This window comes from Musa acuminata, chromosome BXJ3-5, assembly GCF_036884655.1.
Source record: "Musa acuminata AAA Group cultivar baxijiao chromosome BXJ3-5, Cavendish_Baxijiao_AAA, whole genome shotgun sequence".
Taxonomy (NCBI): Eukaryota; Viridiplantae; Streptophyta; class Magnoliopsida; order Zingiberales; family Musaceae; genus Musa; species Musa acuminata.
This window is the reverse complement of record NC_088353.1, coordinates 34,378,925-34,392,500: the sequence shown is the minus strand read 5'-3', so window position 1 is coordinate 34,392,500 and position 13,576 is coordinate 34,378,925. Positions and strand designations below refer to the sequence as shown.

Here is a 13,576-nt window from a genome sequence, read left to right as displayed (position 1 = left end):
AAGCGGGAAGAGCACACGAGGGTCAAGCCAGAGCCGACTCGCGAGCAACAACCTGCCGTGACTAGGCACAGGCTGGACCGATCTGACCCGCCCGCTCTGAGGCCTCCTTTGCCCCCTCTGGGCGCATCCCGAACGGAGATATTTCTCCAGATAAAGGAGAGAGGGCTGCTCAGGGCCCCCGTCCTGATGAAAAACCCGTGAGAGCTCGCCGACTAGTCCAAGTATTGTCGCTTTCACAGGCAAAGCGGGCACGACACCGAAGACTGTCGCGAACTGAAACGGCAGATCGAGGTGCTTGTCTGCAGGGGTCACCTTAGTCGGTATATCCGACAGAACAGGGAGTCCTCACCTCGCCCGGAGGGCCCCGTGGAGTGCCACATTGATGTCATCACTGGAGGACCGACGACTGGCAGAACCAGTATGTTTGGGAAGAAGGCATACGCCCGTTCCGCCAGGACCGACGCTCCCTAACGCGGCCCCGACCCTAAGGTCGCATTCCCTCCCGAGGACGTCAAGCGACCGGAGCATGACGAAGCGCTGGTAATAATGGCTCAAATCGCTAATGCCCAAGTGAGGAGAATCATGATCGACTATACCAGTCTCAATCATGCATGCCCAAAAAACTACTATCCCCTCCCAAGGATCGATCAGCTGGTCGACGCAACTACCGGGCACGCCCGCCTGTCGTTCATGGACGCCTTCTCCAGCTACAACCAGATCAGAATGGCGCCCGAGGACCAAGAGCACACGGCTTTCATCACCGATCTAGGGGTATATTTCTACAAAGTCATGCCGTTCGGGCTCAAAAATGCGGGCGCTACCTATCAGAGGGCCGTGAACAAAATGTTTGCCGCACAAATCGGGCGAAACGTCGAAGTCTATGTCGACGACATGATCGTAAAGAGTCGCATGGCGGCAGACCACCTGACCGACTTGGCTGAGACATTCTCCACAATCCGGAGGTATGGCCTACGACTAAACCCGGTGAAGTGCGTTTTTGGCGTCAGCTCGGGTAGGTTCCTCAGATTCATCGTGCATGAAAGAGGAATCGATGTGAATCCGAAAAAAGTTCAGGCGGTCTTCAACATGCAGACCCCTCGGATAGTCAAGGACTTGCAGCGACTAAACGAAAGGCTAGCCGCCTTATCCCGGTTTCTATCCCGGTCTGGTGATCGTTGCCTCCCCTTCTTCCGGGCGTTGAAGTACCCAAAGGACTTCCGGTGGACGGCGCAGTGTGAAGAGGCTTTTGGACAAGTCAAGCGGCACTTGGCCAACCTCCCCCGCCTTGCCTCAGTTACTCTCGAGGATAAGCTCAGCATTTACTTAGCCGCCTCCCAGCACGCGGTCAGCTCCATCCTCACCAAAGAGGCTTCTGGGGAACAACTATCAGTCTACTACATCAGCCATGTCCTGAACGGGCCCGAGGAGCGGTATCCGCCAATCGAGAAGCTCGCTCTGGCGCTCGTGCTAGCGTCCCGGAAGTTACGCCCCTACTTCCAGGCTCACCCGATCGAGGTAATCACTGACCAGCCGCTCCGGCAGGTTCTATCTAAGTTTGATGTTGCAGGACGGCTCCTCAAGTGGTTGGTAGAACTCGGAGAATTCGACATACATTATATACCGAGGACTACTATCAAAGCCCAGTCCGTGGCCGACTTCATCGCGGAACTGGTTCAAGACGAAAATGGAAGCTCCGAGCAGTCAGAGGAGGCATGGGACCTACACGTGGATGGCTCGGCTACCTCCAGCAGCGCGGGCACGGGGTTGGCACTCTCGACCCCCGACGGACGCTCGTTCGAACGCTCCTTCCGTTTCGGGTTTCGGGCAACCAACAATGAAGCCGAGTACGAGGCGCTCCTAGCAGGACTCAAGCTGGCCCTTGGAATGCAGGTGGACGCCATCCACATCTTCACTGACTCGCAACTCGTGGCCGAGCAACTCAGCGGCGGATACGAGGCCAGGGAACCGACCATGGCAAAGTACTTAGCGGAGGTAAAAAGCCTAGCCTCCAATTTCTCCCACTTTACGATATCCAGGGTGCCGATTAGCCAAAATGAATGAGCCGACGAGTTGGCGAAGATGGCCTCAAGACCAGACCACGGAAACCACTCCGAGGTTAAAGAGCTCCCATTCCGCGCCATCTCAGTTTCGACTATAACTCCTGCCGAGGTGCGCGCCACGTGGGTACAGGAGATGCTGCTCTTCAAACGCGACAGGATTTTTCCTAACGACGAGGCCACGGCGTGGCGCATTCGCCGAACGCAGGCATGGTATTCTGAGGTGAACGCACGGCTCTACAAGCGATCCTTCTCGCAACCTCTGCTGCAATGCCTCGAGCCTGATGAAGCGCAGGCAGTCTTGATCGAGGTCCACGAGGGAATCTGCGGGGAGCATATTGCTGGTCGAACCTTGGCCTACAAAATCCTTCGTCAAGGATACTATTAGCCCACCATGTCCCGAGACGCGAGAATCTACGTGCAATAATGTGGCCCCTGCCAGAGGCATGCCCGAACGCCCCGGTAGCCGGCGGTCCCCCTATCCCCCATCGACTGTGTGTGGCTGTTCGCGCAATAGGGATTGGACCTCCTCGGTCCTTTCCCACCGGCCTCGGGGCAACGACAATACATTGTCGTGGGCGTAGATTATTTCACCAAATGGGTAGAAGCCGAGCAACTAGCAACGATCACGGAGCGGCAAGTGGAGAAATTCGTTTGGAAAAACATCGTGACCTGGTTCAGCTTGCCCGAAGCCATCATCACGGACAATGGATCCCAGTTCACTAGTGCTCAGTTCCAGGAGTTCTGTGCGAACTATGGGATTCAGCTAAGGTTCAGCTCTGTGGTCCATCTCCAAACGAACGCGTTGGCCGAAGTAACTAACCGATCTATTCTGGATGGACTTAGGAGGAGAGTATCAGTGGCCCGATCAGCTTGGGTGGATGAGCTCCCCAGTTGTTGGGAAATCATGGGGGCGACATCATATGCGCAGCGAAAGAACAAGAAAACAAAAATCCCCGATTCCCAAAAAGATGTTCGTCGTCGTGCGAAGATTGGTGCGCAAAAATCCGCAAAACACAAAACTGCGTATAGAGATTGTGTTACCTAGGGAGATCGTATATCCCTATTTCCTTGCAGATCCTTAGGAGAGGGTGAAGGAGGTCAAGCGTCCTCCTCTCTAGCGGTGATCCAAACAGCAGGGTTGCGACGACCCTCCTCAAAACTCCAGGCCTCTGAGCTGGAGAGGGAGAGGAGAATAGGAAAGGCAAGCAAAGACTCTAGCCTATGAGGCTGTGAATCCCTCCTATTTATAGAGATCCCGTGTCAAACCCTAATGGGTCCTTCCCTAGTGGGTATTGGATCTGCATCCAATAAGACAAGGGCTTGGTCGGATATCTCATATCTGAACCTCTACTCATCGCAATACCTACCATATGTGTGTGACCCTCTAGGCCCAATATCGAGCTGGCCGTGAGTCATACCTGTTAGCACTCCTTCTAACTCAGTGAATCATTATCTCTGTAATAATTCACTCGACTCATCGATTACGGACGTACTAGGCCACTACGCCGTAGTCCCCAGACGATACAGGGGAATCCAATCTATTGGACCTGTCTGTCCTCAGTTACCATGTACCTATAGTCCCTCATCCATCTAATATCCCAGAGACCGTATATCGAGCATGGTGCTGTCAGACCCATACGGTTTCTACTCGAGTCTCGCTCTAATCGGATTCTCCCGGAGAACTCTTTCTCTCTCAACCCGAATGACCCTGGCCAGGGATTTGTCTGAGCAAGAACACATAGGATATTCCTCTCATGACGCCGAGAGTGGATGATCCTCTATTGACACTCAATAGCCCTCATAAGGTCGACTACCACTCCCAATGACCAGCTGTACTAGATCTGGGACAGCCAAACCTATAAGTCTGGTATCAAAGAGTGGAGCACTCATACAGGACATCCTTGGTGTCTCAAGTCCAAGGACCAGATACACCACTAGGACTATGGAATCGCTGTCTGACAATAAGGCATCATCAACCATCCAGCATTCCGTAAGCGGATCAATCAGTGAACTCATTCTCCAATGAGCACTTGTACTGTATCCCTAGTGTCCCTACACGAGCAGCTATGAGACCAGCTGCATCCATCATATGGACGGCTATACAGCACACCAGTCTATCCGGTTATCACGATATCCCTCTCGAGTAACCTATGACCGGGATTATTTAGGATATGTGTTTAAAGGTGAATCGATCTCATTATCGTGATCTCATCACGATCCGATTCCCATTGCACAAATCCAAGGACATCACAATATATATATATATATATATATATATATATATATATATATATATATATATATATATATATATATATATATATATATATATATATCCATTTATGCAATAGTTATAAAGTGATATACGCCAAAATATAATAAGCAAAAAGATTCTGTATCAAGTCACACGTGCCATCACTCACGTGATTGGCTTGCTGGGCACCTATGACTAGCAATCTCCCACTTGACCTAAAGCCAATCACCTATGTGTCTGATCCCCATCAGACTCCTATGACGCTCAACGATAATCTGAGACAACGGCTTTGTCAGTGGATCTGCAATGTTATCTTCGGATGGAACTCTTTCCACTGCTACATCTCCTCGGGTTACGATCACTCTGATAAGCTGGAACCTTCTCAGAATACTTCTGATGAGACCCGAGTTCCCTTATTTGAGTAATCGCCTCATAGTTGTCGCAATATAAGGAAGTCGACTTCTCGCTATTCGGAACGACTCCCAAATCTGTGATGAACATCTTCACGCAAACTCCCTCTTTTGCTGCATCTGATGCAACAATGTACTCCGCCTCTGTGGTCGAGTCAGCAGTGGTATCTTGCTTGGAACTCTTCCAGCACACTGCTCCTCCATTCAAGGTGTACACATACCTTGAATTTGACTTGTTATCATCGACATCAGATTGAAAACTTGAGTCAATGTAGCCTTCAACCTTAAGGCTATTACCTCCATATACTAGTAAAAGATCCTTAATCCTTCTCAAGTACTTAAGGATACACTTTACTGCTTTCCAGTGCTCCAAGCCTAGATCCTCCTGATACCTGCTCGTGACACTCAGAGCATGCGCTATATCAGGCCTAGTACATAGCACGACATACATGATAGACCCTATTGCTGAGGCATAAGGTATCATATTCATGTTTGCCCTTTGGAATTTTCCATGCCAAACCTTTTGACAATGGTTTCTATGTACCTGGACTGGGACAAGCCAAGCATCCTCTTGGATCTATCTCTATAGATTCTAATCCCCAAGATATAGGATGCTTCCCCTAAGTCCTTTATGGAGAAGTGTCTAGATAACCAAGTCTTTACTGTGGATAGCATTCCTACGTCATTCCCAATGATGAGGATGTCATCCACATATAACACCAAAAAGGTGATAGCGCTCCCACTTACCTTTCTGTATACACAAGGCTCATCTTCGTTCTTAACGAAGTCATAAGATCTGATTGCCTCATCAAATCTTATGTTCCAACTTCGGGAAGCTTGCTTTAGTCCATAAATGGATCTAAGCAACCTACACACCTTATCTGGGCAGTTCTTGGACACGAATCCCTCAGGTTGCATCATATACACCTCCTCCTCGAGATTCCCGTTGAGGAATGCGGTTTTCACATCCATTTGCCAGATCTCATAATCATAGTGTACTGCAATAGCCAATAGAATTCTGATGGATTTTAGCATTGCTACGGGTGAGAAAGTTTCGTCGTAATCAACACCTTGCCTTTGACGATACCCCTTAGCCACTAGCCTTGCTTTATAGGTCTCTACCTTTCCATCTACTCCGATCTTTTTCTTAAAGATCCACTTGCAACCGATGGGTACAATACCTTCGGGCGCATCAACTAGGTTCCAAACCTTATTGGAGTACATAGAATCCATCTCAGAATTCTTGGCTTCTTTCCACTTCCCGGAGTCTATACTCATAATAGCCTCCTCGTAGGTCTAAGGATCAATATCCTCTACATCCTCTGCTCTAATATGTCCCACATATCTCTCAGGAGGATGGGATACTCTATCAGACCTGCGTAAAGTTGATACTTGTGTATTAGGTACCTGAACAGACTAAGGCTGTAGAGTGGTGCTTGAGCTTGGTTCTCTAACTTCGCTCAACTCTATCATTCTCCCACTGTCTCCGCCAAGAATGTGTTCCTTCTCAAGGAACACTGCTCTCTTAGCTACAAAGACCTTTTTGTCCTCGAGATGATAGAAATAATACCCACAAGTTTCCTTGGGGTATCCCACAAATTTGCATCGCTCTGTCCTTGATTCTAACTTATCGGGGTTGTGTCTTCTAACATGGGCAGGGCAGCCCCAAATCTTAACAACCTTAAGATCATGCTTCTTCCCTTTCCATATCTCATATGGTGTAGACACTACCGACTTAGTTGGAACTCTGTTCAGAAGGTAAGCTACGGTTTCTAGGGCATATCCCCAGAATGAGATGGGTAGGTCAGCGAAACTCATCATGGACCGTACCATATCTAATAATGTACGATTTCTCCTTTTAGAGACACCATTGAGCTGAGGTGTATAAGGAGGTGTCCATTGGGATAATATCCCATGGTCCTTGAGGAACTGAGTAAACTCTGTACTTAAGTATTCACCTCCTCGATTTGATCGAAGAGTTTTGATACTCTTTCCAGTCTGGTTCTCCACCTCATTCTTATACTCTCTGAATTTCTCAAAGGCCTCGGGCTTATACTTCATTAAGTACACATATCCATACCTTGAGAAATCATCAGTAAATGTAATGAAGTAGGAGTAACCTCCAATGGCATGAGTTGACATGGGTCCACATACATCACTATGTATGAGTTCCAACAACTCATTGGCTCTCTCTCCAGTTCTACTAAATGGAGATTTGGTCAGTTTTCCACGAATGCAAGGCTCATAAGTTGCATATGACACATAGTCGAATGGATCTAGATATCCATCATTTAGCAACTTTTGAATCCTTCTTTCATGGATGTGACCTAGCCTACAATGCCACAGGTATGCATTGTTCAACTCATCTCGTTTCCTTTTGGACACATTTACATTCATGATATGTGGAGTGGTGTCTAACATAAATAAACCATTATGCAATGTTCCTTTCGTGATGATCTTATCATCTAATAATATCGAACAACCATTGTTCTCAAAAACAAATTTATATACACTAACTGTTAAACATGAAATGGAGATAATGTTTTTGATAATAGAAGGAACAAAATAACATGCATCTAATGCAATAAAAGCTCCACTAGGCAGATGTAGGGCGACCTCGCCAACAGCTAATACAGCAACTTTTGCTCCATTACCCATCTTGAGGTCCATCTTGCCTCTCTCTAGTCTCCTAGGCCTTGCTAGAACCTGCAACGAATTGCATATATGATAAGCACTACCGGTATCCAATACCCATGTGTTATCATAAGAGTCTGACAAATGGAGACTGATCATGAATGTACTTGAAGCTTCATCAAGCTTTTGTTTCGCCCTTTCTGCAAGGTACTCTTTGCAGTTTCTCTTCCAATGCCCATCTTTACCACAGTGGAAGCACTGGCCTTTGTCCTTTGTTGGGTCTTTCTTAGCAACCTTTGCTTTACCTTGTTTGCCCTTGCCCTTTCCCTTCTTAAGGGACCTTTCTGCTTTCCTTTTCTTTCTGGTCTCACTAGTGTAGAGAACTGGCTTCTCTTTCTTAATAGTACTCTCTGCCTCCCTCAACATATTGAGGAGCTCTGGGAGAGTCACCTCAAGCTTGTTCATATTAAAATTCATTATGAACTGTGAAAAGAAATCTGGTAGGGACTGAAGCACAATGTCCACACACAAGTTATTCTCTATGGCCATTCCTAGACCTGTGAGTTTCTCTATCCACTCTATCATCTTTAGGACATGGTTCTGAACCGGTGTCCCCTCAGTCATCCTAGCGCGGAAAATGCTCTTGGATATCTCATATCGTTGAGTCCTTCCCTGTTCCTCAAACAATTTGAGGACATGTAGGAGAATGGATCTGGCATCCATCCTAGGCAACTCTTGCCGATCACAACTCCTTGTGATTCCCGTCATGTTCGGCCTCCGAATCACCATGGCCTCGAGGGACTCGACCAACCATGATGCTCGGTTAAGTCAACACCTTCGTTACAAGATGAGTCTGATTTGATGATATACCCTCGAGGGACTCGACCAAGTATACCATGCCCTCAGGTCACCGGTGACATCTCTATGTCGTAAGCAAGATAGCGAATCGCGATATAGGTGAGTCTCGAGGGACTCGACCAACTCAACCTACACCGGGAATCGGTTCCTACTCATAACGATGGAAGGCCACGTGGGTCAATCTAATTGCCTCACGTTTACCGACTTAATATTATCGAGAGATGATTCTAAGATTTGGTCTCCTAATATGACATGTCACACATATACATATTTAATATATATCTACATCGCATGCAAATATATATACATATCTAGTATGTGTATAAGCAATCACATCAGATGATCATGGACCACAACCTAATATGATTAGGCCCGAGCCAGTAGGCCTAATCACTCACATCAAGATCTATATGTGCAACGGTGCATCTCCATGCCCTGTGATCGTCAATCTCGTCCTCGTCGGTTCCGTCGACATCTTGATGCATCTCCATGCATCACGATCGTCCGTCTCGTGGGTCCCGCTATCGCATCCACGCTCCCATTGCGCCTCCTCATGTGATTACAACTTAATCATAGGCATGCAGGCCCGACAATAAACGAGAAAGATAATGGAGGTTCGCAGACCTCAATAATAATAATCACAAGTACACACATCACACGGTCCATGATCATCCGTCCACTCATCATACATCACATGTATAAATTATCATCATCATGTAGGACTACTAGATAATAATAAAAAATAATAATCAACTAAACCTTTTAATTAATTAATAATTTTCTGAAATCAGGGACATGTAGGGAATTTCTCAATTCCTAAGGGTATTTTCGTAATTTGGATAAAATACAGAAACTGGAATTTCTCAAATTCACATGGGCAAAACTGTCCTTTTGCCCAAAACCCTAATTCCCTTTCTCCTTTCGTTGCTGCCGCCGCCGCCACCCTGCCGGCGGCGGCCTGTGCGGCGGGGCGAGGGCACTGCCCTCGCCTGCAGGCGGCACGCCCGCTGGCGGCGCTGCCGTTGCGAGTGGGCGCCCCCTTCGGGCGCCGCTGCCTCCGCGGGCAGTTCTGCCGGCGAGGCAGCACCCGCAGGCGGTGCTGCCTCGCTGGCGGCCGCCCCTGCGGGGTTTTTGCCCGTGGGAGCAGCGGCCACAAGCGCCTCTGCCCTGCGGTGCCTCAGCCCGCGCTGCTGCCCCGCGGCGCTGCCCTGCGGTGCCTCAGCCCCGCCGGCCGGCTGCTGCAGGCACAGCGCTTGCGCATGCGCCGGCGCTGTGCTGCCTGGCTGCGGTTGCGGCTACCGCTGCAGGTGGCTGCAGGCATGCAGATCGAGAGCAGCAACTGTTGCTGCCCCTCCTCGCTTTTGCGTCAACGATTTTGACGTCAAAATTCTTCCTAAACACAACACACGCAGTTCAAAACCAATCATTCGCACGAACAACCTGGCTCTGATACCACTGTTGGGAAATCATGGGGGCGACATCATATGCGCAGCGGAAGAACAAGAAAACAAAAATCCCCGATTCCCAAAAAGATGTTCGTCGTCGTGCGAAGATTGGTGCGCAAAAATCCGCAAAACACAAAACTGCATATAGAGATTGTGTTACCTAGGGAGATCGTATATCCCTGTTTCCTTGCAGATCCTTAGGAGAGGGTGAAGGAGGTCAAGCGTCCTCCTCTCTAGCGGTGATCCACACAGCAGGGTTGCGACGATCCTCCTCAAAACTCCAGGCCTCTAAGCTGGAGAGGGAGAGGAGAATAGGAAAGGCAAGCAAAGACTCTAGCCTATGAGGCTGTGAATCCCTCCTATTTATAGAGATCCCATGTCAAACCCTAATGGGTCCTTCCCTAGTGGGTATTGGATCTGCATCCAATAAGATAAGGGCTCGGTCGGATATCTCATATCCGAACCTCTACTCATCGCAATACCTACCATATGTGTGTGACCCTCTAGGCCCAATATCGAGCTGGCCGTGAGTCATACCTGTCAGCACTCCTTCTAACTCAGTGAATCATTATCTTTGTAATAATTCACTCGACTCATCGACTACGGACGTACTAGGCCACTATGCCGTAGTCCCCAGACGATACAGGGGAATCCAATCCATTGGACATGTCTGTCCTCAGTTATCATGTACCTATAGTCCCTCATCCATCTAATATCCCAGAGACCGTATATCGAGCATGGTGCTGTCAGACCCATACGGTTTCTACTCGAGTCTCGCTCTAATCGGATTCTCCCGAAGAACTCTTTCTCTCTCAACCCGAATAACCCTGGCCAGGGATTTGTCTGAGCAAGAACACATAGGATATTCCTCTCATGACGCCGAGAGTGGATGATCCTCTATTGACACTCAATGGCCCTCGTAAGGTCGACTACCACTCCCAATGACCAGCTGTACTAGATGTGGGACAGCCAAACCTATAAGTCTGGTATCAAAGAGTGGAGCACTCATACAGGACATCCTTGGTGTCTCAAGTCCAAGGACCAGATACACCACTAGGACTACGGAATCGCTGTCTGACAATAAGGCATCATCAACCATCCAGCATTCCGTAAGCGGATCAATCAGTGAACTCATTCTCCAATGAGCACCTGTACTGTATCCCTAGTGTCCCTACACGAGCAGCTATGAGACCAGCTGCATCCATCATATGGACGGGTATACAGCACACCAATCTATCCGGTTATCACGATGTCCCTCTCGAGTAACCTATGACCGGGATTATTTAGGATATGTGTTTAAAGGTGAATCGATCTCATTATCGTGATCTCATCACGATCTGATTCCCATTGCACAAATCCAAGGACATCACAATATATATATGCATTTATGCAATAGTTATAAAGTGATATACGCCAAAATATAATAAGCAAAAAGATTCTGTATCAAGTCACATGTGCCATCACTCACGTGATTGGCTTGCTGGGCACCTATGACTAGCACCAGTATCCTATGGTCCCTACGGACCACCCCCAAGACCGCAACCGGAGAGTCCCCTTACAGCCTCTCATTTGGGATCGAGGCTGTCTTGCCCCCCGAGATGGTTTTCCCTACCCCGAGGACGGCAAGCTACGATGAACGGGTATCGGCCTAGGGACTGCGAGCCGATCTCGATCTACTCGAGGAGCGGCGTGCTAACGCACACCTGAAAGACCTCTCTTATAAAAGGGTCGTCGCTAGAATCTATAACCGTAGGGTACGGCCTCGACCAATTAAGCTGGGTGACTTGGTCTTACGCAAGGCCAAAGTTAGCAACCTGACCCGAGCACGTGGTAAGTTGGCTCCCAATTGGGAAGGCCCTTATCGGGTGATCGAAGTTGTTAGGGTCGGCACATACCGACTCGCAATGATGCAGGGCCACGCTTTGCCAAGGACTTGGAACTCGTAAAATCTCAAAAAGTTCTTTCTGTAATGCGATGAACATAGACTTAGCAAAAGTTAGAATTGTACTACGACATCAGATGACACATCGCATCAAGTGATCAGCAAACAACAAGCTAGGAAAAAAGACTACTGATGAGAGTGAAAACAACTACTGATGAGAGTGTAAACAAACAAGTCAAGACAAAAACTATCCGAGCACATGCAACCGAACTGGCGGAATGACACTTACCCATAGCAGTGACTTGGTAGACCTGCCAAGAAGGACCTCGGAGGGCAGAGTATATAGGTCCCAAGCTATGTCGGGATGGAGCCCTCCGCGGATAAACCCGGCCGCGGAATCCCCGTCGGCCCGCACCCGGCTACCTCGGGTAAGGCCTTCCCAGTGGGCCGTCAGCGGGTCGGAGGTCTCGCCCTGTGGGAGGTCACCCATCGCCTGCGTCTGGTAGGGCTCGTCCTCCCCGTCGACCGGACTATGGCAAAGTTCGCGGATGGAGGGCTCTCGAGGAGCCTTCCCTACCGCCTCCCTACTGGAGCCAGCTTCTCCTCACCCGAGGCTCCTCCCGGCGCGATCGGCCGGTGCAGCGACGGCCCCCGCTGGCTGAGCCGCAGCTTCCGCAGAGGCTTTTGCTGAGGAAGCCCTCGCCTTCTTTCGAGGACGACCGGCCTCGACATCCATCGGAGCCTCTCTCGAGCCAGCCCTCGCCTCGGCCGGCGAACGGGTGGATGGGGCCGATGAGGTCTTACCCCCACGCAAGGCTCGGAGAACCACATCTCTGCGCAAAAGCATTAACATTGGTCAGCTGACTAGATAATCCCTAAAAGAGACCCTAAAACTACCCCTTAGGGCATACCTCGAGGCATTGGGCTAAGACCTGCCTCGACCAACCACTGCTCGGACATACTCCGGATGGCTCTTGAGGCTGGAAGGATTTCTTTAAGCCTCCGGAGCTCTCGGTGCTCCTCGTTGTCCAAAGCCGGGGCGGTGTTGTCTATCATGCACACAGCCCACCGAAGCCCGAACCCCCAGTCCTCCGAACGGCTGACGAAAAAGAAGCACCCCTTCCATCCCTTATTACTGGAAGTAGCCCCGCTCACTCGGAAGTCCGCTCGGGCGGACAGATAGTAGCCCCCCGACCCCTTGGAAAGACGAAAGCAAGAAAGGAAGAGGGATCGGGTCGGGGTGATGTTGGCATAGTGGCACTCCCTCAGGAACTCCACCAGATAGCGCCAAGAGTTGGGCACCATCTGAGACAGGGAGATGCGCCACCATGAGATGCAAGAGGTTATGATGGGGTGCAATGGGAGGCATAACCCGGCCTCAAAAGCATCAAGGGTGAGGGCGAAACACTTGGGAATCGGATCGTACACCCGTTGGTCGGGCTCGGGAGCAAGAAGGACAAATTCCTCTGGGATGCCATAGAGATCCCGGAGGCGACTGAGCGACGACTCACTCACGGTGGAATCGAGGTCGTGTGGCCGCATCAGGGCCTCAAGGGCCCGGGCCACCTTTTTGTCGGATGACAAGTTAGGACTCGACGTGGTCACCTTTTTCCCAACTTTAACCGAAGAAGAAGATGAAGAGGAAGAGGAGGAAGACACCAACCTTACTGACCTTTAGTGAGAGAAGAGGAACGATCGACGCAAAACGATGGAGTCTGAAGCGGCAGAATAGAAACGAGTGAGGAGACCTTCTGGGGGACTAACTGCACACTACTTATAAACAAAATCCCGCCAAAAACAACAACCTTTCCTGAAGCATGTCGCGTCAGGATGACCAAACGTCATTCCACCATAAATGTGGCTTGACAGGGCGGCCAACAGGTGCGCTACGCGTGGCAAACAGCGGGCTTGAAGCGTCGGTCTTCTTAAAAACTGGTGATTCGCGAAAAGGTTCGTCCTTTGGACTCCCGAGCAGACCAAAGGCCACCCGGCCACCCTCGCCTCCCGCAGCATAGCCTACAGATCCGATCAAA

General features: G+C 49.6%; 1 protein-coding gene across 1 annotated transcript; it reads left to right on the top strand.

Moving 5' to 3' along the window:
- The first annotated feature begins 2,079 nt into the window (after positions 1-2,079).
- LOC135638385 (uncharacterized) lies at positions 2,080-2,445 on the top strand. The gene has a single exon (XM_065151498.1). It carries the CDS (start codon positions 2,080-2,082, stop codon positions 2,443-2,445), a length of 366 nt encoding a protein of 121 aa, XP_065007570.1.
- Positions 2,446-13,576: the final 11,131 nt, after the last annotated feature.